The 27,388-nt window shown below is 37.8% G+C and overlaps 1 protein-coding gene across 1 annotated transcript in view; it reads left to right on the top strand.

Annotated features, from left to right (window-relative positions):
* The window catches only part of UTRN (utrophin), a gene marked incomplete at its 3' end in the record, with an annotated part of 368,119 nt that overhangs the window by 109,230 nt on the left and 231,501 nt on the right, over nucleotides 1-27,388 (top strand). Inside the window, exons 24-40 of the mRNA XM_080341440.1 lie at nucleotides 3,428-3,541; nucleotides 4,359-4,514; nucleotides 6,325-6,495; nucleotides 8,756-8,935; nucleotides 9,581-9,715; nucleotides 10,225-10,374; nucleotides 11,768-11,929; nucleotides 12,288-12,416; nucleotides 12,878-13,051; nucleotides 13,672-13,827; nucleotides 15,259-15,429; nucleotides 17,288-17,467; nucleotides 19,802-19,930; nucleotides 20,090-20,260; nucleotides 20,800-20,949; nucleotides 22,200-22,337; nucleotides 23,170-23,322. Coding sequence (XP_080197566.1) covers nucleotides 3,428-3,541; nucleotides 4,359-4,514; nucleotides 6,325-6,495; nucleotides 8,756-8,935; nucleotides 9,581-9,715; nucleotides 10,225-10,374; nucleotides 11,768-11,929; nucleotides 12,288-12,416; nucleotides 12,878-13,051; nucleotides 13,672-13,827; nucleotides 15,259-15,429; nucleotides 17,288-17,467; nucleotides 19,802-19,930; nucleotides 20,090-20,260; nucleotides 20,800-20,949; nucleotides 22,200-22,337; nucleotides 23,170-23,322 — 2,619 coding nt within the window. The remainder of the gene's footprint in view (nucleotides 1-3,427; nucleotides 3,542-4,358; nucleotides 4,515-6,324; nucleotides 6,496-8,755; nucleotides 8,936-9,580; nucleotides 9,716-10,224; nucleotides 10,375-11,767; nucleotides 11,930-12,287; nucleotides 12,417-12,877; nucleotides 13,052-13,671; nucleotides 13,828-15,258; nucleotides 15,430-17,287; nucleotides 17,468-19,801; nucleotides 19,931-20,089; nucleotides 20,261-20,799; nucleotides 20,950-22,199; nucleotides 22,338-23,169; nucleotides 23,323-27,388) is intronic.

The following is a 27,388-nucleotide window of genomic DNA, read 5'->3' as shown; positions in this document are numbered from 1 at the left end:
GAAATTAACTTCTAGGGCTTAGCCAAGCCTCTGGTGATTATTTTCCAGCAGTCACCTCTTCATTATTTTTTCTTCCGACTTGTACAATATCCTACTGTGTCTTATTCTCTTCCCTTCCCTCTCCTTCTGGTTACACTTACTAGTTATTTAGATGATAGAATAAATATTCTGCATGTAAGCCTGCCTCAGTATCCTTTGTGTGACAATTTTCTAGCTGTGTTCTTCAAATGATTGCAGTTTTCCAGTTGCCCTGATTATCTTACACTGAGGAAGACCTACTTACCTCATCACTTTTAACAGCATTTTTTTTTCTTCTTTAATTTCTTATAACTGCAGCATTCTTTCTGCACTCGAATTGTGATCAGTTGAGTGGTCTGTACATGCACCGACTTTCCCAAATCATGGCTTTAACTGGGTGAAGAATGGCTCCTGAAAACTGAAATTCTCTCTCATGTTTAACTGAGGGTAGAGTACCTGTGTGCTGTATTAGTGTGTTGCGGTTTTATTTAGTAATCAATTATTCAGTTTTTTCAGCCGAAGGTGAAGTGCCCTATTCTCCACAGCTTCTCAAACTGATGTCGGTACTACCATGTGTATGAATCACTGACTGATGAAAAATGTGGATTTTCATGCCTGTGGGAGTTTTGAAGAGCTTTGGAGAGCAGAGCATTGAAGCTATGTGCTGTTGTATAGACCTGAGAAGAGAATTTTGTCCTGTGCGAGGCATTAAAATCTTTCCTGTTACCTTAAAAAGAAGTACAGAAGCTGAAAAAGAAATTAAAACAGAAAAAACAGTGGAAGTAATTATTAAATAATTGAAAATGGAAGAAATACATAGTGGTGCTACCTGTAGAAATATGGAGCTTGCGCTGGAGTTGTGTTCTCATGAACTGATTTTTAAAGTACGCAGTTCCTGTGTTTCATAAAGCTGTCAGTGGATGGACAGTGATGTATTTATATAAATTCTCCAATTTTTCCTTTTGAAGGAGTGGTACTAATCTATACAGAGATTTTTGTAGTCTAGCACTGCATGAATAAAAATGAGAATGCAGAGCAAGTTGAATAAAAATGCTGTGGATAGCAATGAATAGATCAGGATGGAACTTTCACTGCAAGAAAGATTCCTATGGGAGACAAGATATAAGGTCCTGGTGCAGACATTGAATGGGTCAGTACTGGAGATGTGATACCAAAGTCTTAAGGTTAGTTTGGAGAATGGCTGGGCAGTATCTCCTTGGTTAAGAAAGGAGATGAAGTGTCTGGCTATTAAAGGAAAAAAAAAATGGAGGAGAAAAAACAAGTGAATAGCAGCCTTTGGAGAATGTGTGGGCATGCGCAGCTACACACAAATGTTGGTTTATTTTTAATGTTACTTTTTTTCCTAATTCATCATTAAAAGCTGGCATTTCCTAAAACTGCGCTTCTCACATTTAGGTGGTTAGAAAGAAACTGAACATAAGTATTTACGTTTCAACAGTGAGCAGACAGGTGCACAGTGCTTACAGTGTCCTTGTTATGTGGATGAGTAGGTCAATGTCAGATCTGCCTGTGGGTCCTGCCACTCAGGTGGTCCTTCTGTGATTTGTGGTGTGACAGAGGCTCCCCCAAGCTGACAACACATGCATTGGTTGCACGATCTGTGTTTTACAGTGAGACTGTCTGTACTGGTCATGTGAAGGGAAAAGCAGACAAGGCTAATTTTATCAGATATGTCTTGTATTTTCCAGAAGAACATTTCTGGATCTTGTGCTCTGTTATCATATCTCTAATGACATGTGGCTTGTTGTGTCTTTAATTATATGTCACGTTCAGTTATTTTAAATCTAATCATGACTGAACATCATGTTTTCTCTAGGAGTGAAAAAGTTAAAATTTAGCACATTTGATCTTTGTTCTTGCCTGAAATAAATTTTAGAAACCAATTCAGTGTTATAGTTTGTCTGAAATTTGTGAGCTCTTGTACATCAACAACCTACACTGTTATTTGACCATTGGTAATTATTTACCAGGACAGTGCAGGAGCATTTACTTCATTAAACTTCTGTAGACTTGACTTGTGATTCAGCAAGTTATTTAAAAATGTACCTAACTTTGTGAGTAATCCCATTTAATTCAGTTCAGCTACTTATGTAAGTAGCTTACTGTAAGCAAGCTAAATTAGGTATATGCTAAAATGCCATGTCAAATGGCAGCCTTTATAAATATGTACTTTTTTACATTAAGCTATGGTTCACTGTTAAGTCTCCTGGGGTCTGTTTTTTGGAAAATGATTTCCAGGCTAATCAGCTGCAGGAATGTCCCCCAAAATAGAAAAGGAATGAACAAAATGTCACAACTTTGACCTGAAATGGTAGCATGGGCCTAAAAATAAACATGATCTTAGTCTAATGGGTTTTCATTAGTGCAGACAGGTTTTTTGAGAAGCAGTATATAATGTATTGATCTTATAAGAACTACTATTGCAGTGCTTTAAAGGAAATAAAGTGTGTACTTTCCTCCTCGGTGATGTGCAGAGTGGAAGGTGAAGCTGACTCAGCTTCTCAAATAACAGTCCTCTGTGATGATAATTGTGTCTGAATAAAAAGATGTAATCTCTTAAAAAACCCAAACAAACAGTGCAAAAATGTTGATCGAAAAAGGCCAACTATTATTATTATACTAAAAAAAGATGGTCACATAACTCAGTTGAAGCACGGCAAGTTAAAACTTTCTCCCTGCTCTAAGTCTGAGCTGGTTTTGTTTGTAAGGGTGATTGAGAACACCCACAGTGGCATGAGAAGGAGATCATAGATATTTTTTTAGTGATTAGTCTAATTTTTAGTGATTAGTCTAATTTTCTGTGGTATTTTCCACATATGCCTGCGTTTCTATGTAAGGTGAATGGGTTTCCCAGCATGGCTTCTACCTGTTACTTATGTTTAGTGTTACCCCCTCCTTTTCTCCTCACATGGATTCCAGTAGGGCCCTCTCTTTTCCTTGGAGTGCAATATGCCTCTCGAATGAGTGTGATGGAAGCAGTCGTACACGGTTTTTATCATCAGGAAGATGCTGTCCCCAGCCTTCAGCCAGGTCCCTCATGTGAAGGGTGACCACATACTTCTTGAAGTCATACTTGCCTCCTTAAGCAATCCTGTGGTTTTCTGTGATAGGCTGGAGCAGTGCAGTCTCAAACTGTGCTGTGGCATGGATGGAAGAGTATCACTGCAGTAAATTTAATTTTCATAAACGTTTGTGAACAGAGAAATTGGGAGGAAAAAAATGAACTCCAAAACAAAAATGAAACCAAAGGCAGTCTGATTCAAAACCAAGGCAATGCTAGCAGCTTGTAGAATATTTTTTTGACACTGCTAGAAATTGTTGAAATGTAACAGCCATACACTCTTTATCATGGCATTGTATCAACTCTTCATTATTATGTTTGTTTTAGGCTAATTCAAAAGTCATTCAAAAGTGGATGGATAGTGTGAAAGACTTCTTAATGACAGAAAAGGCTGTTCAAGGAGATACTGAAGGACTTCAAAGACAACTTGACCAATGCATAGTGAGTTTTGCTCTTTTAAGGACTCTTTTGAAATAAATAATGACTAGTATATTTTTATTATTTTGCTTCTTTTAATAAAATATTGTCCATGGCATGTTCCATAAAACCTGCCAGAAAAAATGTCTTGTATTTCTTCAAGGCATATTTTAGTTGATTCCTCGCGTGTAGCCATAACCCTTTGTACTCTTCAGAGGTCTTCACCGTATTTAAAAATACTCTTCTACAAGTTGACATTGGATCCTCTGAAAATGTTTGTATATTGCTTCCAGTTTTGTGATTAAGTAATTGAATCTGTGAGTGAAAAGTGCTTTCTGCATGGGACTCCCAAAGGCAATAAAAATAACAATTAAAAAACTGTGAAACTCTTAGGGTTTAGGAGTTGTATGTACCTTACAAGCAAGATTCCTTCCTAGTTAGTAGCACGTAATGGTCACAAACAGGTAGAATTTCATCTTATAGTAAGTGATTTCATTGCACCTTCAAATGTTTGTTTCCAAGAGAAGAATATGAGCCTGACGTATGTCAAATTTGTCAGGGTATGTTGTGCACATCATCTTCATCTCACGTTGTTCGAGTGTTCATGTTTGGCAGGCGAGAATGTTGGAACTGTGTATGGCAAGCTGTATTTTTTGTTTTGCATACTTATGTTTTGGGCCACTGAAGGACTGTTTTAAATGCTCTGGTATTGAACGCAGCACCAGTCTGCAGCTTTATCAAAGTTTCTCTGGAATAATTAAAAATTACAACAGGTTTTATATCCTGTAGATTTATGTAATGTCTTGTTAATGAAAAACATTAATTTTCTCTGCGTGCTCAGATGTTTGTCAATGAAATGGAGAAGACTGAACCATCACTGAAAGAGATGAAAGATGTAGAGTCTGCTTTAAGAGCTCAGCCTATCACAGCCATTAATACTTGGGCAAAGTCTAGGCTAGTAGACTGCCAAACTCAATGGGAGAAACTGAGCAAACAGGTGAGTTCTCCATATGTTGCTAGTGCTTGCCTATCACTGCAGCTTTTTGTTTCATTGTGTGGTATTGGAGGATGGTGAAGAGGTGAGGCAGTGAAACAGTGAGATGACTTTTTCCACTGTCAAAGTGGCTGAAATCCAACCTGGCCCAGTGAATACTTCAGAAGTGCAAATATGCAAGAGGACAATAATGTGCAACAGTAGTTTTGTTTGAATATGTGCACTTCTCGGTACCTAAGAGTTCACTGTGCTCCTTCCAATTTAACTGTTTGCTACTAAAAATTAATTTATTCACTTTGCCCCATGCTGCTCTTCCTGGTGTTGGTGGGAGGGGCACATCTGACCTTTTTGTTCCGTTATTCCTGAAATCTGGAATATTCTTCTAGCTCTGTGTAATTTCTGCCTGCTTCCAAGCAGCTTTGAAAAATAAATGGCTATAAATAGACTACCTCTTCAGTCTGGTGTGTTTGATTGTTTCTTTTGGGTGGAAGCAGAAACTTACTTTTGGGTCTGCAGAACATAATTCTTCAGTTGCACTGCCTGGTGAGGATTTGTGTTGGAGAACCCTTTTCTTGATATAGAATCCAGATTGCCTGGGCTCTGGAAAGAAGGGAGGCCTGAGGGGTGCTTTAGTGCTCAGCATAAAGATATATCTAACTATATGATATTTGTGATCCGAAGAGGGTTGTGGCTTTTCTTTTTCCCTTTTTTTCCCTTTTTTTTCCCTTTTTTTCCCTTTTTTCCTTTTTTTCCCTTTTTTCCCTTTTTTCCCTTTTTTCCCTTTTTTTCCCTTTTTTCCCTTTTTTCTCTTTTTTCCCTTTTTTTCCCTTTTTTTCCCTTTTTTCCCTTTTTTTCCCTTTTTTTCCTTTTTTTTCCCTTTTTTCCCTTTTTTCCCTTTTTTCCCTTTTTTTCCCTTTTTTCCCTTTTTTTCCCTTTTTTTCCCTTTTTTTCCCTTTTCCCCCCTTTTCCCCCCTTTTCCCCCCTTTTTCCCCCTTTTTCCCCCTTTTTCCCCCTTTTTCCCCCTTTTTCCCCCTTTTTCCCCCTTTTTCCCCCTTTTTTCCCCCTTTTTCCCCCCTTTTTCCCCCCTTTTTCCCCCCTTTTTCCCCCCTTTTTCCCCCCTTTTTCCCCCCTTTTTCCCCCCTTTTCCCCCCTTTTTCCCCCCTTTTTTCCCCTTTTTTCCCCTTTTTTCCCCTTTTTTCCCCTTTTTTCCCCTTTTTTCCCCTTTTTTCCCCTTTTTTCCCCTTTTTTCCCCTTTTTTCCCCTTTTTTCCCCTTTTTTCCCCTTTTTTCCCCTTTTTTCCCCTTTTTTCCCCTTTTTTCCCCTTTTTTCCCCTTTTTTCCCCTTTTTTCCCCTTTTTTCCCCTTTTTCCCCTTTTTCCCCTTTTTCCCCTTTTTCCCCTTTCCCCCTTTTTCCCCCTTTTTCCCTTTTTCCCTTTTTCCCTTTTTCCCTTTTTCCCTTTTTCCCTTTTTCCCTTTTTCCCCTTTTTCCCCTTTTTTCCCTTTTTTCCCTTTTTCCTTCTTTCCTTTTTTCTTTTTTCTTTTTTCTTTTTCTGTCTGACATTTTCTAGGGTTTCTCACATGTAATGAAAAAAAAAAAAGGTCATTTTCCTCATTTTCTCACTTTCAGATTTTGTTGATCTGCTAAAGAAGGATAATGAGTTTGTGTGCATGTATGAAAGTAAAAGCTTTTTGTTAATTAAAAAGGCCTGAAAATGTTTTGGTAATAAAATGTTGTAACAAAGGCTTGTGGTTTTTCACATATACAAGGACATCTAAGTAATAAAACTTCTGTCTTTCTCCACCTTGGATTCTAGATCATTAGTCAGAAAAATCGCCTGTCTGAAAGTCAGGAAAAAGCTGTAAATCTGAAGAAGGATTTGGCAGAAATGCAAGAATGGATGACCCAAGCTGAAGAAGAATATTTAGAGAAAGATTTTGAATACAAGTCCCCTGAAGAACTAGAGAATGCGGTGGAGGAAATGAAGGTCAGGAATAGCAGGTCATTGTGGAGACCTGATTAAAGAGAATCAAAACTTAATGGCTCTGGGGGTTGACCTTTTGTGGAATTATTATCCTTATGGAAAGGAGCTCAGGTCATGACAAGATTAGTGGTATTTTTCAGCTTTACTTTGTGGAATTTTTATTTTTAAAGCACAAACTATAAAAGCAGGTGTTCTATTTGGCCATGAGGGGTAGGGATTTCTTAACGAATAGCAGCTTGCCCAGCCATTGAGCCAGGCTGGCTATATATAACATATTAAACACTAAGAATATGGAAACTCATTGCAGCTGATGAAATCTGAGAAAGAAAGAAAGAAAAGCTGGCATTATACCTGTCTAAATTAGTGTTTGTGAAAACATTCTTCTGCTTCTAGCTGTTGAGCTTCAGTTTCTTGTCTCTGAGATATAGTAACTCCACATTTAGAAACACAGTTTAAAGTGGTTCTGCTATAAGATTATCTTGTGTTCCTCTTCTCTTGCAAACAGTGATGTTGGCCCCTGCTTCTCTAATTTTGGGGCTAGTGGCCAAAAAAAATGGAGAGGAAGAAATTATATTTTTGTCTCATTATAAATTATCAGTTGAATAGATAATTTTCTCAGAGGTATGTACAGCATAAACAATAACCTCCCTGCTTTGAAATCTGAGAGTTCGACCATATCTTCACAAATGTTTTGACTTGTACACACATTATTTAAATGAGTATCCACTACACTGTAATTCAGTGGAGCAAAAAATAATCTTTTTCTCCTTTACAAGTGCTTTGACAAATCTATTAGAAGTTTTTAATTGTTCTTGTTGAAGGGGCCTTCTGAAGCTGTCTTTAACAAGTGTTTTAATATATTCATGTCCTTTGAAGCCATTTGAGATCACATAGTCTGACAGCCTGCTGAACACAAGCCAAGAAAAGAAAGAACCCTCTTTTCACTGGCAAATCTGGTAGACTTCAAGCACATTTACCTTTGTTAAATCCAGATTAAATTCTGTACTTTTTATTTTGGCACGTATGTCAGTGAGCCAGTAAACCTACTGTAACACTTGCATATCCTCTTGCATTTGCAGTAAGATTGTTATGAATGGGGCGACATTTAGTACTGGAAAAGAACACTCTCTATATGTTTGACCAGGAGCATTTTTGCATAGTGTTTTGAAAATCTTTTGAGCTTGCCTAATTCTGCTCTCATTTGAATGTAGTGAAACTCCTGCTGATGCTTGAAGGCTTGAAGGAGTAGGTTTAAGTTGAAGTTTCGTATTTTTTTATAATCCTGCCCTAAAATAATGTGTTCTGTAGATTTTTCGTTCTTTGCCCTTCCATTAATTTCCTTTTTTTTTTTTTTTTTTTTTAATTGCCTTGTGTTTAGAAGACAAACAATATGTGCAACAATAATGCTGTCATGTATTGAATCCTACCATAAAGTGCAGTGCCTGATATATCAGAGGTACTACAGCTCCATAAAACTGTCCTTGAGATCTGTAAAGAAAGAAATACAGGACATTCTCTATTTCTGGAGCTTTCTAGTTGTGTCAACAGAGAGGAGCTTGAATTGGTCTGTGTGATCTGTGTTCCAGCTATCCTGCTTTCTGAATTCTGGCTAGGGCAAAATCGGACAGCTTATAATGTAATTTCTTCAGGCCTATGTGTTTGGAGTTGTACTGTGCTTATCCTCTATATTTGTTACCAAGCTCCTCTGAATGTAGTTGAATTGAAGAAATTCTTCTCATTGTCTTTTCTGCCTGTTCCTTTAGTACACCCAACAGCTGTGGGAGAGCTCCCAACTTGGTAGTTGCACATGTCCTTGGTAGTTATGTTGTCTTTCTTGGATAACTCTGGGAAATAGTTACCAAGCTCTGAGACTCATCACTTCTGTAAATTCACCCTACTTTTTTCTCCCTGAGATGCTTATCTTTAGCAAGCCTCTGCGTTTTTTGTTTTTTTTTTTTTTTCCATATCTGTATGCTAGCATATAAATAGCACTGAACTTAGTATTTTTTTGCTTTGAGTTATCCGTTTTTAATGAACCATAAATGGTAGATATGTCTGCTTGTTTAATAAAACACAATTTGTCAACACTTACTAACATAATCTGAATCCCATGGAAGTTAGTGCCATATTTTGTTGTGCTCAGAGCCAAGAATATTTTGGCAGCAACACTTCCAAGGCTGAACTGCTGATTTTTGTTTTGAATGGTGAATAGTTGACCGTATGGCAATTGATGGCTGATCATGTGATATGCTTCTTTGGTCAGAGAGCGAAGGAGGATGTGTTGCAGAAAGAGGTGCGGGTGAAGATTCTCAAAGACAACATCAAGATGTTGGCTGCCAAGGTGCCGTCTAGTGGTCACGACCTGGCGACCGAGCTGAATGTTGTGCTGGAGAACTATCAGCTACTGTGCAATCGGATCCGGGGGAAGTGCCACACTTTGGAGGTAAGAACAACAGCTCTTAGCTTAATAAAATTAAGCCAGGTGGCATAAGAGGAATGGAGAAGGAGACTGAATATGTCCGGTAGCTTCAGCTGTGGCTTCATTCCGAGGTTACTTTCTCTTGGGGTGACATTCTTGGAATCCATGAGACACTAACTTTGCTTTTATAATCTGAATTGTAATAAACACTTGTGTAAATAAGTAACATTGTGTCTCTTCTCTGTTACCTATTTGTGCATCTTCCAAAATAACAAAACCAAACTTCTCAGAGATTAAATGTTGAAATACAATGTTACTTAGAATACAATTGTAGTTTGGGGTAGGTTGTGTCCTGTGTTTCAAGAGGAGTGGATTCATTTTGTTACGTTCTTAAATTGTTACAAGAATCTGGATGTCAGTGATAATTTTAACATCAGTTTAGAGACTTCGATATGTATTTTGCATACATCTCTTTATCTTGCTGCTATAGATGCAGGTTTTTCTCTCTAGATCTTACTGTCCTGTGACATATTTTTGAATATTTTCTACTTGCCTATTTAAAGTGAATGTCCCAGAAACTTTATTTCTTTAAGGTGTTTATATGGTATATGAGTTATACCTGGCATTCTAGGCTAATTTTTTTATTATTATTATTACTGTTTCTCCTAGGAGGTGTGGTCCTGTTGGATTGAGCTGCTTCAGTATCTTGATTTAGAAACAGCTTGGCTAAACAATCTGGAGGAAAGGGTGCAAATGACAGAAAATCTGCCTGATAAGTTGGATACTGTCAATGATGCTCTTGAGGTATTGTAGTCATTCTGTCAGATTGCTGACTTTTCAGATAGTTCAGTTTTAGAAAAAAACAAATTCTACCTTTCAATAGAGTACTGAAATATGTGCTGAATATTCTGATTCTTCAAGTTCAGTGAGCATATTACTCTGAATCTGGAATGGATATTTGTAAGATTCTCCACCAAAAGCTGAGTTTTGCTTTATGTGACTGTGCTGTACATACTACCATGATAAAATTGTCTGTTCTCTCCTGTTCTGTGTAAATCGATTAGTTCCTTCCAGCACAATAGTATGAAATCATGTGAAAAGGCGAGAAGTGCTGTGAAGTTTAATTATCTAAAGCAAAATGACCACTGTATTTGCCTTGTGCCATCATGGATAAAGCCATAACTAATTCATGCTTTCACAGCACTCTCAAGACATATGAAGTATAAAACTTCTGTGCATAAAGCCAGATTTCCACCTCTGAGAATGCAGTTATATTCAGTGTATTGACCTTTATAACTTTCTCTGCTGTTTAGTCCCTGGAATCAGTCCTGCGTCATCCAGCTGATAATCGAACCCAGATTCGGGAACTTGGGCAGACACTGATTGATGGAGGGATTCTTGATGATATCATCAGTGAAAAATTGGAGGCTTTCAATGCCCGCTATGAGGAATTGAGTCACTTGGTAAGAATTTGAGGGTAGGGTTGAAGTAGACTGGGTTTTTCAGCTCAATGGTCTGAAATGATTCCTGTCAGCTGAATTCATAGCTGCAGGACTGCAATACAGGAAAAGAGGAAAAACCTTCTTTATATTGTCAACCATTTTTCATTTGGAATACTGTCCTAAGAGCAAGACGCCTTCCCCCCCACCAACTTGAGCCATGTTTTATTTTTCACATTTGCACACCTTTGTGTGCAGGTAATTTTGGCAAAAATGCTATTCCAGTCTCAAGTGGGGGACAGTTCAATAACCAAGGTGAATATTCCCTTCCTACTGCCATGAACACTGGTGAGCTGCTAGCTAACTGTAAAAAAGAGGAACATGAATAAGTGACGCTTTCACTCTTTGAAATAGCTAGGAAGAAAGCACACTGAAATAAGGAACAAAAGGAAAACATTCTTCTCATTCCTCATCTATTATGTTGTCCCCTTCTTCCTCTTATACTTTAGTCTAATCTTTTCTAGATTTAATAAGTAGAGGAAGGCTAACTGTATTTCAGATTGGATAGCTTTGTAACTTGTATCTTGGTAATACAGACCCTTGCCAAATTGTTGGGTGGGAGTTTTTTTCTCTGTTACTGCCAAAGTGTAGTCATAGAGGGAGGAATTTCAGTTCATCCTCATTACAGTGAGCAACATGAATGTAGTGTCCTCAGCTGGGGGCTATGTGCTGTCTTTTAAGTTAGCATTCACTGTCATTTTTCCTGTTGCAACAGTATTTTATTGCCATATAAAAACGATCTGCTTTGGCAGCTGCAGTGCTGACACACTGGGCTTTTGACAACTTTCCACATCCTTGTGTGTATGTATGCACCCATCCCTCTGTGCACGTGTTGATAGTGGGGAATTTGTGTTCCCATGCGAGTAGTGACATTTCAGATGAACTTAGAAGTTTTGCTGTTGAATGGAGTGGAAATGGAAGTGAAGGAACTGTGAACCTTTATTTTCACACTGTAACAGAAGGAGTTCATTGTTTTGAAAGAAAATGTGCAAATGTATACATCAAACAACATTGATCTGTAGTGTGTTACAAAGCCCCAGATTCCCACTGAATAGCTAGTTCTTGAAACTGGTATACTTTCAGAATACTTTCTTCCTAAGGTGATTGGAGAGACCTATTTTCGCTATCTTGTATATCTAGCAGCAGGACTCTGCTTCTGTGCCACTGTGTGTCAGCTGCTGGTATGAACCACAGCGGGCTTCAAAAAGTGCTGCCTTCTAGGGCTCACTTTTGCTCTTGTTAGACAGTCCTCCCTGCACAGGACTTCTTGGGTCTTCCCCACTTCGTTTTGAGAAAGTTTAACATAATTTATATTGAATTACTGCTCCATCTTCTCTTACCTTTCTGTCCCACTCAGGCAGTGAGCCGGCAGATCGCCTTGGAACAGCAGCTTCAGATGATGCGAGAAACTGACCACATGTTGCAGGTCTTGCAGGAAAACTTAGTGGAGCTGGATAGACAGCTGACGTCTTACCTGACTGACAGGGTAGATGCCTTTCAGATGCCCCAGGAGGCCCAGGTATTCTAGTATAGCTTTTCCATTACAAAACATTTTGAAATATCTCATGATAATGCTCATCCTAGACTTAGTAATTCATGAAGGCTTCATTTCAGTCCTGTGCTGATGTACTAGGTGATATCTTTTGTTCTCTGGCTTGTTTTCTTCTTATAAGGAGGTTGTATTGAATAACAGTCTTAACAGCTTTCAATTTAGCAAGTTGTCACCAGGGCCAGAATATTTGAAATAAACCTGGTAGTGTTTGACTTTTGCAGAATGGATTTACTTCTGGTGGGTAGTAGGTGGTAAGAAAGTTCCTCTTCTCCTCTCTGCAAGCAATTTTGTAACATAATCTTTTACTCTTTCTGTGAAATGGCAGAAAATTCAAGCTGAGATTGCAGCTCATGAATCCACCTTAGAGGAGCTCAAGAAAAGTGCCCGTTCTTTCCCTCCTGCTTCTCCTGAATGCAGGTCTCCCCGTGGTGGAACTCAGCTGGATGCTTTGCAGGTAAAAATATGACAGTTGCACTAAGAATTTAAATGTGAAGATCTTCTGGTTTTCAATTACACATTGCTATTGTCAGCCTGTAAATTGCATGGTGCGCTCAACCAAACCTCAGAAGTAAATAATATATGCTTTTACATGCTTTCATTAGGAAACAAGCAGCCCTGTATGAATTGAATAAGGAAGTTTAAATTTCATAGGTATCATGCAGAAAGTCAGGAAGTCTATTTTAGTAGAATGGATATTTTGAGGGCGTATGATACAGAATTATGGCTCTCTTGCACCGCAAGTGGAGATAAGGAACAGGTGATGCAATTTGGCATGGTAAATACTGTTGCCATGTCTACTGAGTTGTGGTGGGACAGGTGAGTTAGAATCTGTGGAGGAAGATGCTTTAAATGTTATCTTTTGAAGTGCAGATATTAATTTAAAACAATCTTTTAACACAATGTTCATTAAAACAGAGAAAACTCCGCGAAGTATCTACAAAGTACCAGCTTTTCCAGAAACCAGCTAATTTTGAGCAGCGCATGTTGGATTGCAAGCGGGTGTTGGATGGTGTAAAAGCAGAACTTCATGTCTTGGATGTGAAGGATACTGACCCAGATGTAATCCAAGCTCATCTGGACAGGTGCATGGTAAGTATACAATGTTCTTAACTCATCCTTGGGGGTGTTTCTTTCTTGTGTGATTTTTCTTACCTAAACTCTTTCCTGAGAAAAATCCGCTTAAAGTCTTGATGGTACTGTTACAACTCTTTGCAAAATACCAATAGAATAATTGATAACTAAAAACCTCTAATTCTTCTGAGTGAGACATAAAAGTAGTGAACATAATAGTAGTGGATAGTTGATCACAGATGTAGTGGAACAGCGGAGTTTTTATTAACTCCCTTCCATGGCTCATCCTGGTCTTAGGGAGAAGCATCACTTCAGGGGCAAACTTGCTTGGTTCTTTGAACAAAACAAATACTATACAGAAGATCAAGTACTGATCACAATGTTAACCTTGTCACATGTGTTGATGTTATGGAGTAAACACTGCTAAATTATTGGGATTTTTTTTGGGGGGGTGAGGGGAGGTGAAAATTAGAACTAGAATAAAATATGGAACATCAGGAGTCTGAAGTCTTCTTGGCAGACATTGCTCTTAAACCATAGCTCAGAGTTTAAGTGCAACTTGATGGTCAGGTTCCAAAATGAAGATAAATCTGAAAATTTGCGCTACAAAATTATCGCCAATATATTTGTGTTTTTAGAAACTCTATAAGACCCTCAGTGAAGTGAAATTGGAGGTTGAAACCGTTATCAAGACAGGAAGGCAAATTGTACAGAAACAACAGACAGATAATCCCAAAGGGATGGATGAACAACTGACAGCATTGAAATTTCTTTACAATGACCTGGGGGCACAGGTAAGAAAAACAAATGTACACATGAACATTTGTCTGCATATAAATTCCCTTCTTTGTTGTTTTGATGTTAGATGCTGTTTTAAGTTTGATTCTGAAGCTGATACCGTATAGGCTAGTTATAACATCCAGGAGCAAACGGTTGAGAGATTAAAGATTACACCTAACAGTCTGGTAGTTGTGCAAGACCCCAGTGCACACAGAGTGTTTCTGAAGGGGAGGGAGCCTTGAAGAAAGGAAGGTTCACCGAGTTTTCATCATTCTGGTAGAGCTGCTATTTGTTAAACTCTTTGAGCACTGTTGTACCTTCTCTTGTTTGTAAACCGGCTTGCAAGATAATGAGAAGTTTGAGTCGGTGTAATTTTTTTTTTAGGAGGAGTATGACGGTTTCTAATCATAATCCATCTAAAGGGTTGCTCTCAGGATGAAATAGAAAATGCAGGCAAACCCGTATTTCCTGTGAACTGCATTGCATATTGATTTGAGTAATTTTCTTAGTAACTGAATAGTTATTTATCCAAGTGAAGTGTTTAAAAATGGTTAAAACCTTAGGGGACAGGAGGGAAATAGGGAATTAGTTTCCTACCTAAATCAAGATAGAAGTCCAAGTAGACTTATGGCTGTTTAGTGCTCTGTGAATGTAGCTGTGGGTAAATGGCCAGGTTACGTTGTTGGAATATCTTGAAATGGGCCGTAGGAAATATTTTATTGTTGTAAAGTGGAGAACATTCTTGAAGGTGTGGATGCTAGTAGAACCTGTACATGTAAAACTCAGAAAGCAGCAGACAAGAAATTGGGAAAATAGAGAAAGGCAGAGTGGTTTGCAGTCTAATACTAGGATTTTGTTTGTGTCTGAATTTATTTTTTTTAGACCTTCAAAGAGTGAATTGTTTTGAACAAATACGCAAAAACACTAAACTGAGACAGAGGGCAATTTTTCGAAATGTCAATTGATTCTGACTGCTATAGTTGGATTTATTCTGAAGTCTGTGCTAAAGTTTGACCGGACTAATTGTGTAGCCAGTGGGAAATAGAATTGATTTATACTGCAGTAAACATAAAATTTCATATTCACTTCACTGAGATGTTTGGCACACTAGATTTTCAGTGAAATTTGCCTTTATAGCTTACTGCTAGCAGGACTTATCAAGATACAAAAAGAACTGAATTTTATCAGTGTGGCTGACTGGATTCTATATCCCCTTGAGTTTCAGTGAAAGGATCTTAATAAACAATATTTAAACATTAAATTAATGATTGCTAGCTATAAATAAGTTAGTATGCAGGTTTCTTTGTGTCCTTTAAGTTTATAAATGACTTTTTTTCAGGGTCTTTCCCTAATGTAAGACAGTCTAAAGATGCAATGATTTTATGTATTTGGGTGGATGTTTTTACTCTCTTTTAAAGTTTTTTTTTTTTTTTTTTTTTTTTAAGGTGACCGAAGGAAAACAAGACCTTGAAAGAGCATGCCAACTGGCACGCAAAATGAGGAAAGAGGCTGCCTTGTTGTCAGAGTGGCTGGCTACCACGGAGGCTGAGCTCGTGCAGAAGTCCACTTCAGAGAGCTTGCTTTCTGATCTAGATTCAGAAATTGCCTGGGCCAAAGTAAGCATGCTCTACATATCTGTAGAATAAAATTTTAATGTTGTGGCAATACTTTGTAGAAGTGGCTGTGAATTGAAATTCCTGTAACTTGTTCCTAAATCTCTTACACCATGAAATTTTTGTAGGTATGGTAGATCATCTTCAGAACCTTACTGAGTCTGATCTGTTTCATCTCAGCCATCTTGCTTCAAAATTAAATGCCCAGTGAAATATTAAAGATACTACTACATATTTGGTATTAATAGGTATTTGAGTGACTTATTGCATCTCTAACACAGTTCATAAGTATAATATTTTTAATTATCAGCAAATAAAATTTTAGGCTGGGTCAAATATTTTACTAGTAATGAAAACTAAAAGTTAATTGACACTTTAAAGAAAAATTGAGATTGTAAGTTTTTGTCGAAACAGATTCGTCTTCAAAATTGTGACTTTGCAAAACAAAAAGCTCCTTTAATTCCTTGCTTTCTTTCACCTACAAATTGGAATTTTTCACGGAAGCAAGCAAATGTGTTATAGTTATTCTGAAGCAAAATATCTGTTCTCTCACACTGTAAAAACTTGTATACATAATAGTTGGAGTTAGCAACAAGTGTCGATTAATGCTGAACTTTCTACTAATTGTTTTCTGTAACCTTCTACTTTTGGTATAGGTCTGTATACAATCTTAAAACTTGAAAGCTTAGAAAATTACAAAACCATCTAATTATAACCTACATTTCACTAAGGATTAGCAATTAGCACCACACTTCATCTGTGGCAGTATCCCTAAGCTTTCTTTGCATGCAAGCTTGTAAATACGTACTGAAGTATGCTTACTATACATTTGTAAGCAATGCAAATAGTTAGTGAACTCTTATGTGACACCACCAGGAGGACAAACCCTCGATGCTGGGTGCAAATTTGTCCTTCCTCTCTTTAGGTTTTCTAGAGGCAATTTTAAAATGTAGTAATTCGAATATTGTGATTAACTACATTCTTCCATGCACTCTGTGCTGACATCAAAGAGCTTTCTAAATAGTCAGATGTTATAAAAAATAATAGGTGGTCTTGTATAACTAGAGGTCCTAATTTCCATGTGGAAACCATATGCTGATATTCAAGAGGTGACATATATATTACCTAATTTGTATGTTGGTATGCATTCTTCCAAAGAAGGTGTTTTTTTGTTTTGTTTTGGTGTTTGTTTGTTTGGTTTTTTGTGTGTGTGTTGTTTTTTTTTTTTTTTTTTAGATTAAAATAACTTTTAAAGTCAGATAAGACTATGAAAAAATATTAGAACTAAAAATACATATATTTACATATCTACATGTAAGTAATATAACAATAGCTTCTGTAATATGTAGCAAGTGAATTGAATGTATGCAGTAATGAGTGATGGTTGTTTTCAAAAAAACGCACTCAGTCATGGTCTACCACTTTTCTCATCGTAGCCAGCTATAAAAGTACTTTAGTCAGAAAAGATAGAGAGAAATCCAAAGTGTCTCTTGAAAAGTGTGTTCTCTGTGGTGTTTCGCAGAGAAGAGAATCTTCTAAAATTCAATGTATAATGTGATGTGTTGCATTTACTTTATCTACATAATGAAAAGGAACTATGAAGATATTATAAAACAACAAAACAAAAGGTCTCAAGCTAAGTTATTCAGGACACCCACATGCACTGTGCTCTTACTCACTCTCAAAAAAACAAAAGCTGGTCACTGTCTACAGAGTATAAAGAGCAGGTGATTCTACTTGGCTTGATTTTTCTCAAATGCAGATCATCTATGATGCTATTTGTTTCCTGTGAGGGGAAAAATTCTCCCTTGCCCTTGTGACTGCAAGCAGTGTGCAGTGGTAATGGCTCCTCTTGTTTCAGAATGTGCTGAGGGAACTGGAGAGGAGGAAAGCTGATCTGAAGAGCATCACAGAAAGCTGTACTGCACTCCAGGCTCTGGTGGAAGGGAGTGAGACTTCCCTAGAGGAGAAGCTGTGTGTCCTTAATGCTGGCTGGAGCAGAGTTCGGACCTGGACCGAGGACTGGTGTGACACCTTGTTGGTAAGCTGCACGTGTGAGAGGTGATTTTCCCTCCACACCCTTGGAGCAGTGGCATTTTACTTGTTTTACTTCACCATGATGTGAGCTTCCATGGTGCCTCATGGACTTAAAGCAATGTAGAATGGATATCTGGTTACTCTGCAGATGGAGCAGTGAGTCATGAAGTTATATACAATGAGGAAGGTTGGAAACTGTTTTGCAAGTGTTTTAGGTGTGCTGATAGGCATTGGTGCCATGGTCTTGGTATTAGTGGCTATTGCTCTGTGAGTTAGGAGATCAAAATGCAGAATCTGGGTGTGAGTGGTGAAACTACTCAGTGGTGAAATATCTCAGCAGATAGTTAACTTTAACTAGTGGGAATAACCTGCTTAGTTGTAGAGAGTAAAACTTCTTCCCTGTAATGTTTCATCATTTTCTCTTTTGCTACACCAGTAGTGCCAGCCGTTTGTGTCCACTTATTATTTAGCTCTAATACAATTTTTGTTACCATAGTGCATATAAATAAGTTTCTAAGCTATCCTGAAGGGAGACATCTACCACTGCACATAGAATGAGTGGGTTATGGGGCAGCGAGGCATTCATAAAATGGCTAGTGGATATACTAATTAACTGGTAGTAGCTGATTTTGCCAGATTAAAATAAGGGAAAAAAAACCCCATCTGGTTATGGAAATGCCATTTTTTTCATAACAGGTTAATTAGAGCCCAGAATTTGGTTCTTGTGTTTTCTGTGTGACTTTGTATAAGCTCATTAATTTATTGATGTAAGTAGAAAACAAAAGCAACAAGCCTGAAAAGATTGGTTTCCATGAGGTTGCTGTGTGTACTGATCTTGATTCAGCCTGAAAGAAACCTCTGTGCCAGATCCAGCATGAGCAGAGCTTTTTTGTGTGGATAGATTTCCTCGAGAGCCAGATGATGGTTGTTCAATGGACGATTGACAACTTCCTTCTGGTGTTCAGCAAGGCACTTGGGACCCTTTGTCAACCTGTTGTACTTTCAGACAGTGATAACTGCAAGTGTTTATGTCAACTCAGAGTTGAGGCCAACAACATCTCTTTGGCTGAGCAAATGGTACACTAAGCGTTTTATACAGCCTAAAGCTGCAAGTTTTGCTAAGTGGGCATTAAACAGTCTACAATTGGTGCTAGTCTCAGTCTCAGACGGATGTTTTCAGACAGTTATTTCTGTGTTGTTCAGCTAGTTATGATAATTCACCTTCAGAAATCCCTGATATGGGCTGAAATTGTGGAAACTTTGGGGTGTTCCTGGATGGTGAGCCCTGCGCGTTCTGTCCAGTGCTCATTGCAGGTCATACTGTTTGTTTTGTGATCCAGAGATGCCCATGTTAGGAGTAGTCAGGTAGTTTACCGTTATTTGTAAATGCTGTAATGATGATCCACAACTAAAAACTTCCTAAATTATGTTCATGTCTATTGATGAGTATTGTCCTTGTGCTGACTTTTTTAGGTTAAATTGTTCTTTATAAGGTGAAGATATAAGATTCTTGATATAGAGCTATCATAGGCCTTCTCTTCTCTTTTTTTTTTTTTTTTTTTTTTTGTCTAAAAGATCTAAGCTTAGATGCTCTTTTTTGAGTAAGAAGCTCTGTGCTCTGAATTGGATAGATTTATTTTGTCACACAGAATAACGTGGTGCTTCTGTCTATGGCACCTAGTCTTACAGTTTCTCACTGCATATGAAAGCAGAACTAATTAACACATCTACAGTGCAGTGAATTTTATTAAAAAGAAGAAATATTTTAATCTGTAAAATATCCAAGCTTGACCTTTATAATTTGTAGGTTTTGAGGTAATCCCTTTCAGTTAAAGACAAGCAAGCATCAACAACAAAAACTACCAACAACCGCACATAATGCATACTATTGAATCTGCTAGTTGCTAGTGATAACTGAAAACATTGTGGGTTTTTTTCGTTGACTGTTGTGATCTGGCTGTAATGTTAGTAATACATTGTCTTTATTTAGTCAGACAAATCACTTCAACTAGTTCTGTTTCCCTTTCTTTGAATTAGGAACAGTACTACTGGAGGGTCTAGGATGAAAATGGAATTCTTTTAAATACTTATAGAAGGTGAAAGGTAGAATCTAATTTTCAGTATTTCTTTCCAAGGTGGATCCATAACACTCTATTCCATCGATCTTCCTTTTTTTTTTTTTTTGACTCATAATAGTGGTTTTGGCAGGTAGTAGTTGTATGGTTTTTGTGTGTATATGTGGTTTTTTTGTGGGGATATTTTTCATTTTTGTGTTGGAGTTTTTTGTAGGTTTTTTTTCAGTTTCTCACATTGATACATTTTATTAATCATTTTCCAGAATCATCAAAGCCAGCTGGAAATTTTTGATGAAAATGTTGCCCACATAAGTACCTGGTTATATCAGGCTGAAGCCTTGCTGGATGAGATTGAGAAAAAGTCAGCAAGCAAAAAGGAGGAAACCGTGAAGGTAGGAAATGTTGCTGTGAAGTAACCATTTCTGGATTCTAAAAGCAATCAAGTCAGATTTGCTGCCTGTTTGTGGTGGTGTTTGTTTTTTTCTTTCTCCTCCTAGGGTAACCATTTGCTTTTTTTTTTTTTTTTTTTTTTTATTTTTTAAATTTCTCAGCGTTTAATATCTGAATTAGATGATGTTAGTCTTCGAGTGGATAATGTGCGTGACCAGGCTATCATCCTAATGAATGGTCGGGGAGTGTCATGCCGTGAACTTGTTGAACCCAAACTGTCAGAACTGAACCGTAACTTTGAGAAGGTCTCTCAGCACATCAAAAGTGCCAAGGTGAGGATGAGCGAGCCTCAAAACATGCTTGGAGGGGTCTATGTCAAAATGATGGCAAATGGCTTTAGAGGATAGATCTTTGTGTTAGAATAGCATTTTGCTGCTTTTGATTCTCTTTAAAGTGTAGATATTTATATCTGAAAAATGGGCAGACTGATTTTAGACCAACTACCTTTTTTACCTGAGTAGCAGGTAGGTGACTTGAGTTGCAAGGGAAAATTTGCAAATAACTTTTTGTTATAAAGATTAAAAAAAATTATATATTGCAGTACATATTTATATGAATTGCAGAAGACCACCATAAGCGAATGTGACTGGAGGTTTTTTGTTTGTTTTGAGACCAAAATGCTCGGATTCAATTTTGAAGGTAAAAGCTTGGTAATAGTGTTAGATTAAACAACTCTTGTAATTTTTTTTAATGCTGATATCTGATGGTCCCGCATATGCCTGCTCATGGAGAATTGGCTTAAATCATTAAACACTGTGTGACAACTCACACTAAATTTTTAGCTTGAATGAAGTTTTATTTTGCTTTGCAGATACTTGTTGGACAAGAACGACTTCCTGTCATGTCAGAGCCCCGAGAAGTCAGAGTAGCTTTTCCAGACCTGGAAAAATTTGAGAGTGACATACAGAATATGTTAAAAGTTGTGGAAAAGCATCTGGAGTTAAGTGGGGAAGACGAAAAGGTTTGTGGGCAGTGGAAGAATTAAATAATGGAGTATTTTGTCCATGTGTTACATTCCGCTAGACCTTGGAGGAGAATTCTGAGAATATCTTTTTAAGAAAGTAGTAGAAAATGAAAGGAATTACTAGGTTGTTAGAAACACTGCACAGTTTTCACATAATTTTCCCATATTTGCTGTCTCTTGACTGGTGCATTGAGAGTAACCAGTTGTGCATCAGTCTGCATTTCCATTATGTTTTTATATATTCCAGGTAGTGAACTTTGGTTTCCATTTGTCTTCTCTCTTCTCCTTAAAGTAGCTGTTTATGAGGAATCCTTCCTGTAAAAGTAATAGGGTGCAAGGCTGTTTTTTTTTTTTTTTTCTATATCTAACTGTCTGAACTTATGTTGAAGTGATTAGCTAATGCAGCTGAGGCATTCCTATGCATTGGACAATTTTGGGCCTCTAATCTATTGCATTGGGTAGATATTTTTTTCACCTTAAGGTTAAACTGTTGTGATTATTGAATCACAGTGTACAGGTCGGGCCAGTGGGTACTTGTGAGACGAAGTGCAAGTAAGAGCGTTGTAATAAGAATTTAGAACAAAATGTATATTTTTCTAGATTCTTATCTAGGATCTCCTATTTACCTATGTAAAGCTGTCATATTTTTATTTGTATCTTGTCCATAAGAGCCTTGTTAGCTACAAAATTGGGTAAAGTTCTGCCAGGCCAACCTATGTGCTTTCCTTTTAAGCTTGCGAAATATAAACTGAGCTGGAAAGCTGAATGTCAGCCTATAGAAAATGACATGTATATTACAGAAAGCCATTTTTGAAAAGGCCTCTGTAGAAGGACTTATTGTTATAGAACATATGCTTCCCTTTGTGCTATATTTATAATTATTATGTTTTGATTTTTTTTTTTTTTTTTTTCCTATTCTGCTCTGAGCTTTCTTATTATTGTCAAGGAATGCTCAGAATAGAAATGGAGCTGAAGTCATAGCATCCTCTCACTGTGGCTGCCTACTGCTGGCTCATTGAGTGAGCTTCCTGCAGGCTTCTCTTTCTCAAGTTTGTGGAATGACCAAGTTGGATTTTAGGATTTGGTAGTTGTGGAATAGAATTTCTGCTTGAATTTGTTTGGCTCATGTTTGGATAATAAAACAAAAATTCAGTACCATTACTATTAATATCTGAGCAGGTCATACATTCATTTTGGAAACCATAGCTGAGCTTTCTGTAAATAATACAGAATTGTGTAATTTTTAGCTGGACCAAGAAAGAGCTCAGATTGAAGAAGTTTTACAGAGAGGAGCGCAGTTGTTACAGCAGCCAATGGAAGACCATAAGAGAGAGAAGATCCGCATACAGCTGTTACTTCTGCAGAAAAAGTACAATGGTGTGCAGGTATGATTATGGCATTTACTGTAGTTAAAGCTCATATTTGCAGTTTTCCCTTTAGTATCCCACTTACAACCAGGTTATGACTTTTTTAGTGTATAAGATTTTCTGGGGAACATGCAAATGTGTATACACAAAGCCTGACTCTGAATATTTGCAATTCCAAAATACAAATTTTGTCATTCCAGAGTTTTAGGGGAGTGGTTTTGATTTTTTTTTAAAGTCCTTTTCACAGAGGGCCACCCTAAATGTATTTACACAGATGGGTGCTGACAACTGGGCATTTGCTTCACTTGTCTTCACTGGCCTTCCAGCAGAGGTTTGTCTCCACCAGCAGGCTGTGTGAAGGGTGACTATGTAGGCATATGTACACAAGCATATCAATTGAGTTCTCAGCTAAAGAGGTTTGTGTGAATATGAGTCTGCTCCTGAATTCCTCTTGCTTCCTAGAGAGGGTGTTATCTGCAATTGAGGACTTTCTAGTATGTTGCGGTGCTTTCATACACGTGCCATATTAAAAGTGTTTCTGTGTAGAACAAAGGGGATCTGTATTCTTATATTCCCTTTAGCTCACCTGTTTGAATTATATTAGAGTTTCTAAGGTGAGGTGTAGCTCAAAGGCAGAGTAAGATCCTCAGGCTGGCTTTGATTACATCTTTGCAGATAAATAGAATGTAGCTATTAAAAAAAATGCATACTATTGCATATTTTGGAATTTTGCTTCTTCAAATGAATCCCTCAAGTATTATTTTTTTTTTTTTTTTCAAATAAAGAAGGCCTATTCTGTTCACTGCTTCCCTCTTCTTATACCATACTTTCCTAACACACTGGATTGTAGGAATGCAGGTCATTTCAAAGGAGGCAGGTGGTAGAACTCTCTCCAGTGTTTTCCCAGTACAAGAAGGAACATGACAGTCTAATGAAGTGGCTGGATGAGGCTGAGCACCGTCTGTCAGGGCTGCAAGGTGTGGAAGATGAACAAAAACTTCAGGTAAATGAGACTTCTTTTTTTTGTTAGAGCAAACAGAGCGAATGCTAGGTATAAGCTTTAGAGATTAGTATGTTAAGGTTTTATGGCTGTTCTTTAGACACCTTCATGGAAAGAAGTGTTTTCATAATGACAACATTCATTTTTCATTAGGAAATTATCTATGTATACTAGTTTTGGATTTTTGCATAGTCATCATAGGTCCAAAATATCCTAGCCATGAGGCCCAAGTCTTAGATTGTGATCTGGCCAGTATTGTTGAATTAGGACAGTTTCTCTTGCCGGTCTCATGTGGATTATGCTTAGCTGGTTTTGGTACCCTGTCTCAAACAACCTAATCCAATGTCTGTTTAGTGCAGGTGTGAAAAAGGCTAATTCAAGGCTTAAACTTAGTGCCTCTGCATCCTGTGGTCAGGATATTGTAGCAGCTCTGACGCTGCCTTTCACTGCCTCAAGTGCTTAAGGAGTGAAAACTACCCTCATGTGATTGATATTACTGTACACAATGAGGATTAATAAAAATGACAGAGGTTGAAGTATTTCTGATGAGAAGAGTTATGTGTGATAATGTGTGTGTTCAGGTCTTGGCAAACAATTTCACAACTGATTTAATAGGATGTCAAAGTCTGATAAAATCTACTGCCCAGAAAGCTGTACATCTTAATCATGGAGGCTACAGATAGTCCTAGTTGTTGTGGGGTTTTTTTGTTTGTTTGCTTGTTTGTTTGTTTTGGGTTTTGTATGTGTGTGTGTTTTGTTTGGGATTTTTGTCTTTTTTTGGTCTTTGTGGTTTAGTGGTTTTATGGGTGTGTGGTGTGGTTTGTTGTTTTGGGGATTTTTGTTTGTTTTCTTTCTCTCTATTTTTCATCCTTCCAAACACTTCGGTCACATGGTAATTGCATTAATATTTTAGGTAATAACAGAGAGGAACCTTGTGAAGCAGTAAGTAATTTCTTGGACAAGCTTGGGGGCTAGACAATCTGTCAAGAACTTCTCAGTTTCTGCTTCATAATTAAAACCAATCAGTCTCTTTTTGACTGCTCCGTAACTTTTTAACACAGTACCAATTAACTTGGAGGCAGAGGTAAAATGCTCGGGTTCCCTGAGAGACTTGCACCACAAAATGATAATGTGTTGCTCTTGGTTCCAAGCTGCAGTGCTATGTGGCTTCAGCTGCACATGAGAGCTGCAGACCTGTGGCAGATGGTGGCCTCTCCTTGGTCACGTAGGCTATTCCGTATCAGCTATGAAAGTAAACCTTTTAAATCTGATAAACTTTTTCAAATTATATCCTCCCATGGTGGCCCTGGGATTTCTTTACCTGTCTGACATCTGATGGCTCTGTTGTTCCCTTGTGGTCACTCCTGGTGTGCTGTGGTACTTGCACATGAGATCCTTGGGACCTGACTTATGCCAGGATATTTGTTTGAAAGAAGTGGGGATCCATACACATTCAAAGTAAAATAACATGATTCAGTTTTTCTATTTGACCATCAGCTGGTTTGAGTAAATCAATTACCATACTGAAAAGGAAAACAGCCGCACCTGAGTGGTCCTTTGCTAATGGGAGCAGTCCAGTTGTGCCACGGACTGGTCTTCCTTGTCCCTGTTGTTCTCACTGCAGGTTGGCTGATCTTCTAAGAAACACTCTTTGCCTCCTATAAAGTGCTTTTCTGTAGGGATATACTGCAGCTAATCCCTGGCACTGCTGGATCCATTCCTGGATTACTCCGTTAGGGTAACTGGGTGCTGAAAGCAGAGTAACATGCAAATATGGATTTCCATAGCAATTACAATAGACTAATGATGGAGAAACATAATTTTTGCTCAGAATTAGCTAAATTGTATAAAATTATCCTTTTACTCCCAGATGCAGTTCCTAGCCTGGCTGATTCAGCTTGGCTTTCAGAAAGGGTCCACAGCAGTTTTCATGACTGCTGCATACTTAGAAACTGCTACTTCTGCTTCATGTGCCTGTGACTCTAGCTTTCTGATAGCTGAGTGGTGAGCCAGCCTAAGTGACCTTATTTTACCCTTATGGCTCATTCTGTCACCTGCTTTACTAGTTGATCTTGAACACCCAAACTGGTATGGGACCATACAATTTCTAAAGCAAGAAATAGTGTTGCCAGATACCATTATCATTTTAGATGATCACAGTTGCTCCAGAATTTTCTTGGAGCTAGTGGACTTGACTGACCCTGATGCTAAAGTTCTTAAACAGAAAGTGCCCCTTCCCAGTTTTTGCCATTCTATTCTGTGCCTGAGCACTCTTCCCTCCCCCTTCTTTAGTCAGTAGAGACTGGAAACCCTGGATGCATCCCTAGGGCCCCCAGACTACCAAGTAGAAAACTGCAGTGCTTTTTGCCCACCTTAGCTCAGGACAGAGAAGCACTAAATGAGTTCTTGACCCAGTGGTGTGCAGCTGGCTCAACCCCTCATGTTGATGTAAGAAAGTTGCAGGGAGCAGAGGAAGAGAAACTATGTTTGAAATGAATAAACAATGAGGGAAAGAAAGATTTTAGCTGCCAAACTGGAGAGTAGGCTCCAATTAAGGCTTTCTGTAACATATTGTTTATGTTTTTGTAAATGAGTGTGGAGGAGAGGACTTATTTATGGTGCTTGAAAGTAATGTATATCTATATATTGATTTGCTGGAAGTAGCTCGATCATAAATATTGCTCGTCATGTATTCTTCTAGGGATTGTGGAGTTAAATGTCTCTGAAATATTGGTAACCCTTCCACATAGCAGGTACTTCTGACTAACCCTTGTTTTGCCACAAATATGTTAGCTAGAAAAGCCTGCATGAGAAGTTTTTTCCTTCTTTTCCAACCTTACTTTTTAGTATTTGTCTAAATTGCTCTATTCTGACTTGGCTCAGAATGAGGGAAAGGAGAAATTAAACCTTGAATTGCAGAGGTAATTACTTGACTAAATTTCCTGAGAGATTTTTCCCAGATTTCAGAAAACTGTTTTGAAGTGAAAACGATAATTTTGCAGATGGTGAATTTGCTGTTGCAGGCACAGTGGAGTTTTTCCTATAAACTGAAACACAGATATCATCTTGAAGGTTCTTGAAGTATCATTCCTGTAATAAAGAAAACATGTTTGTTTGCCTATTTTGCTTTTTATAGGGAAGATTCTGGGTTACTTAAATGTGAACTATTAGCTACATTGAGCACAAATATGTTGCTTACTGATTGAAGTTATTAACCCAGAAAAACAAATAAAATAGACATTAGATTTTAGATTTGGGAAACCTTTTCTTGGAAAACTGGCTATGAAATATTTTGCTTGTGAGAGAGAAGGGACAAGCAATGGTTAAAAAGCAAGCAAATCTGATCGAAAGGATATTTATCTGCAAAGATGATAAGTAACGTGTGATTATCTGGGATGAGACTGGCCATACACTTTTTGTTAAAATAATTATGTAGTTAAACACGAAAGGTAAATTATTTGATTTTATGTCAATTTCTTAAGTAGTAACTGGGAAGCAAGTCAGAGTATCTCCTTGAGTTGAACCCTTGATAGATTTTGTTTCAAAACATATTTCATTATAAAAGAGGAAAGAGGAAGAAAATCTGAATCCAAATTCTGTGCTTAAGAATTTGATTCCTCCTCCCCCCACTTTTTTTTTAAATTAAAAAATGCAAACAAAACCCCACAAAACACTACAAACCAGCTTCCATGACATTTAGGTGTTTGATTTGTGTGAGACAGTTGTGTCAAACTTTTCCTCTTCCATTTTTTAGTACATTATGCTGCATTTTAGAAGCTGCCAGTCTGCAATGCAAGGTAGAGAACAGCTGAACAATTAGAACTCTGCTATAGTAAAGCACTAATGTGTCTGCCACTTACATATGTTCGCCTTTAAGAAGGAGGGTTGTGAAAGGAGGAAACATCATCTCAGTGATGGGAGGCAGCTGGAGATTAGTGTGTGCTCTGCAGGAGCAGCACCAAGAGAAATTCACTGCTCTGCAGAAAAGCACCAACCTGGCCCAGGACAGTACTACTGGGGAAGCAGAAAGTGTCTGTATATGTCAGTGTTGGCAACAAGTGGAAAACAA

Source organism: Nesoenas mayeri (assembly GCF_963082525.1).
Source record: "Nesoenas mayeri genome assembly, chromosome: 3".
Lineage (NCBI taxonomy): Eukaryota > Metazoa > Chordata > Aves > Columbiformes > Columbidae > Nesoenas > Nesoenas mayeri.
Note: the sequence above shows the minus strand (reverse complement) of the source record. Positions and strands in the feature narration are given on the sequence as shown.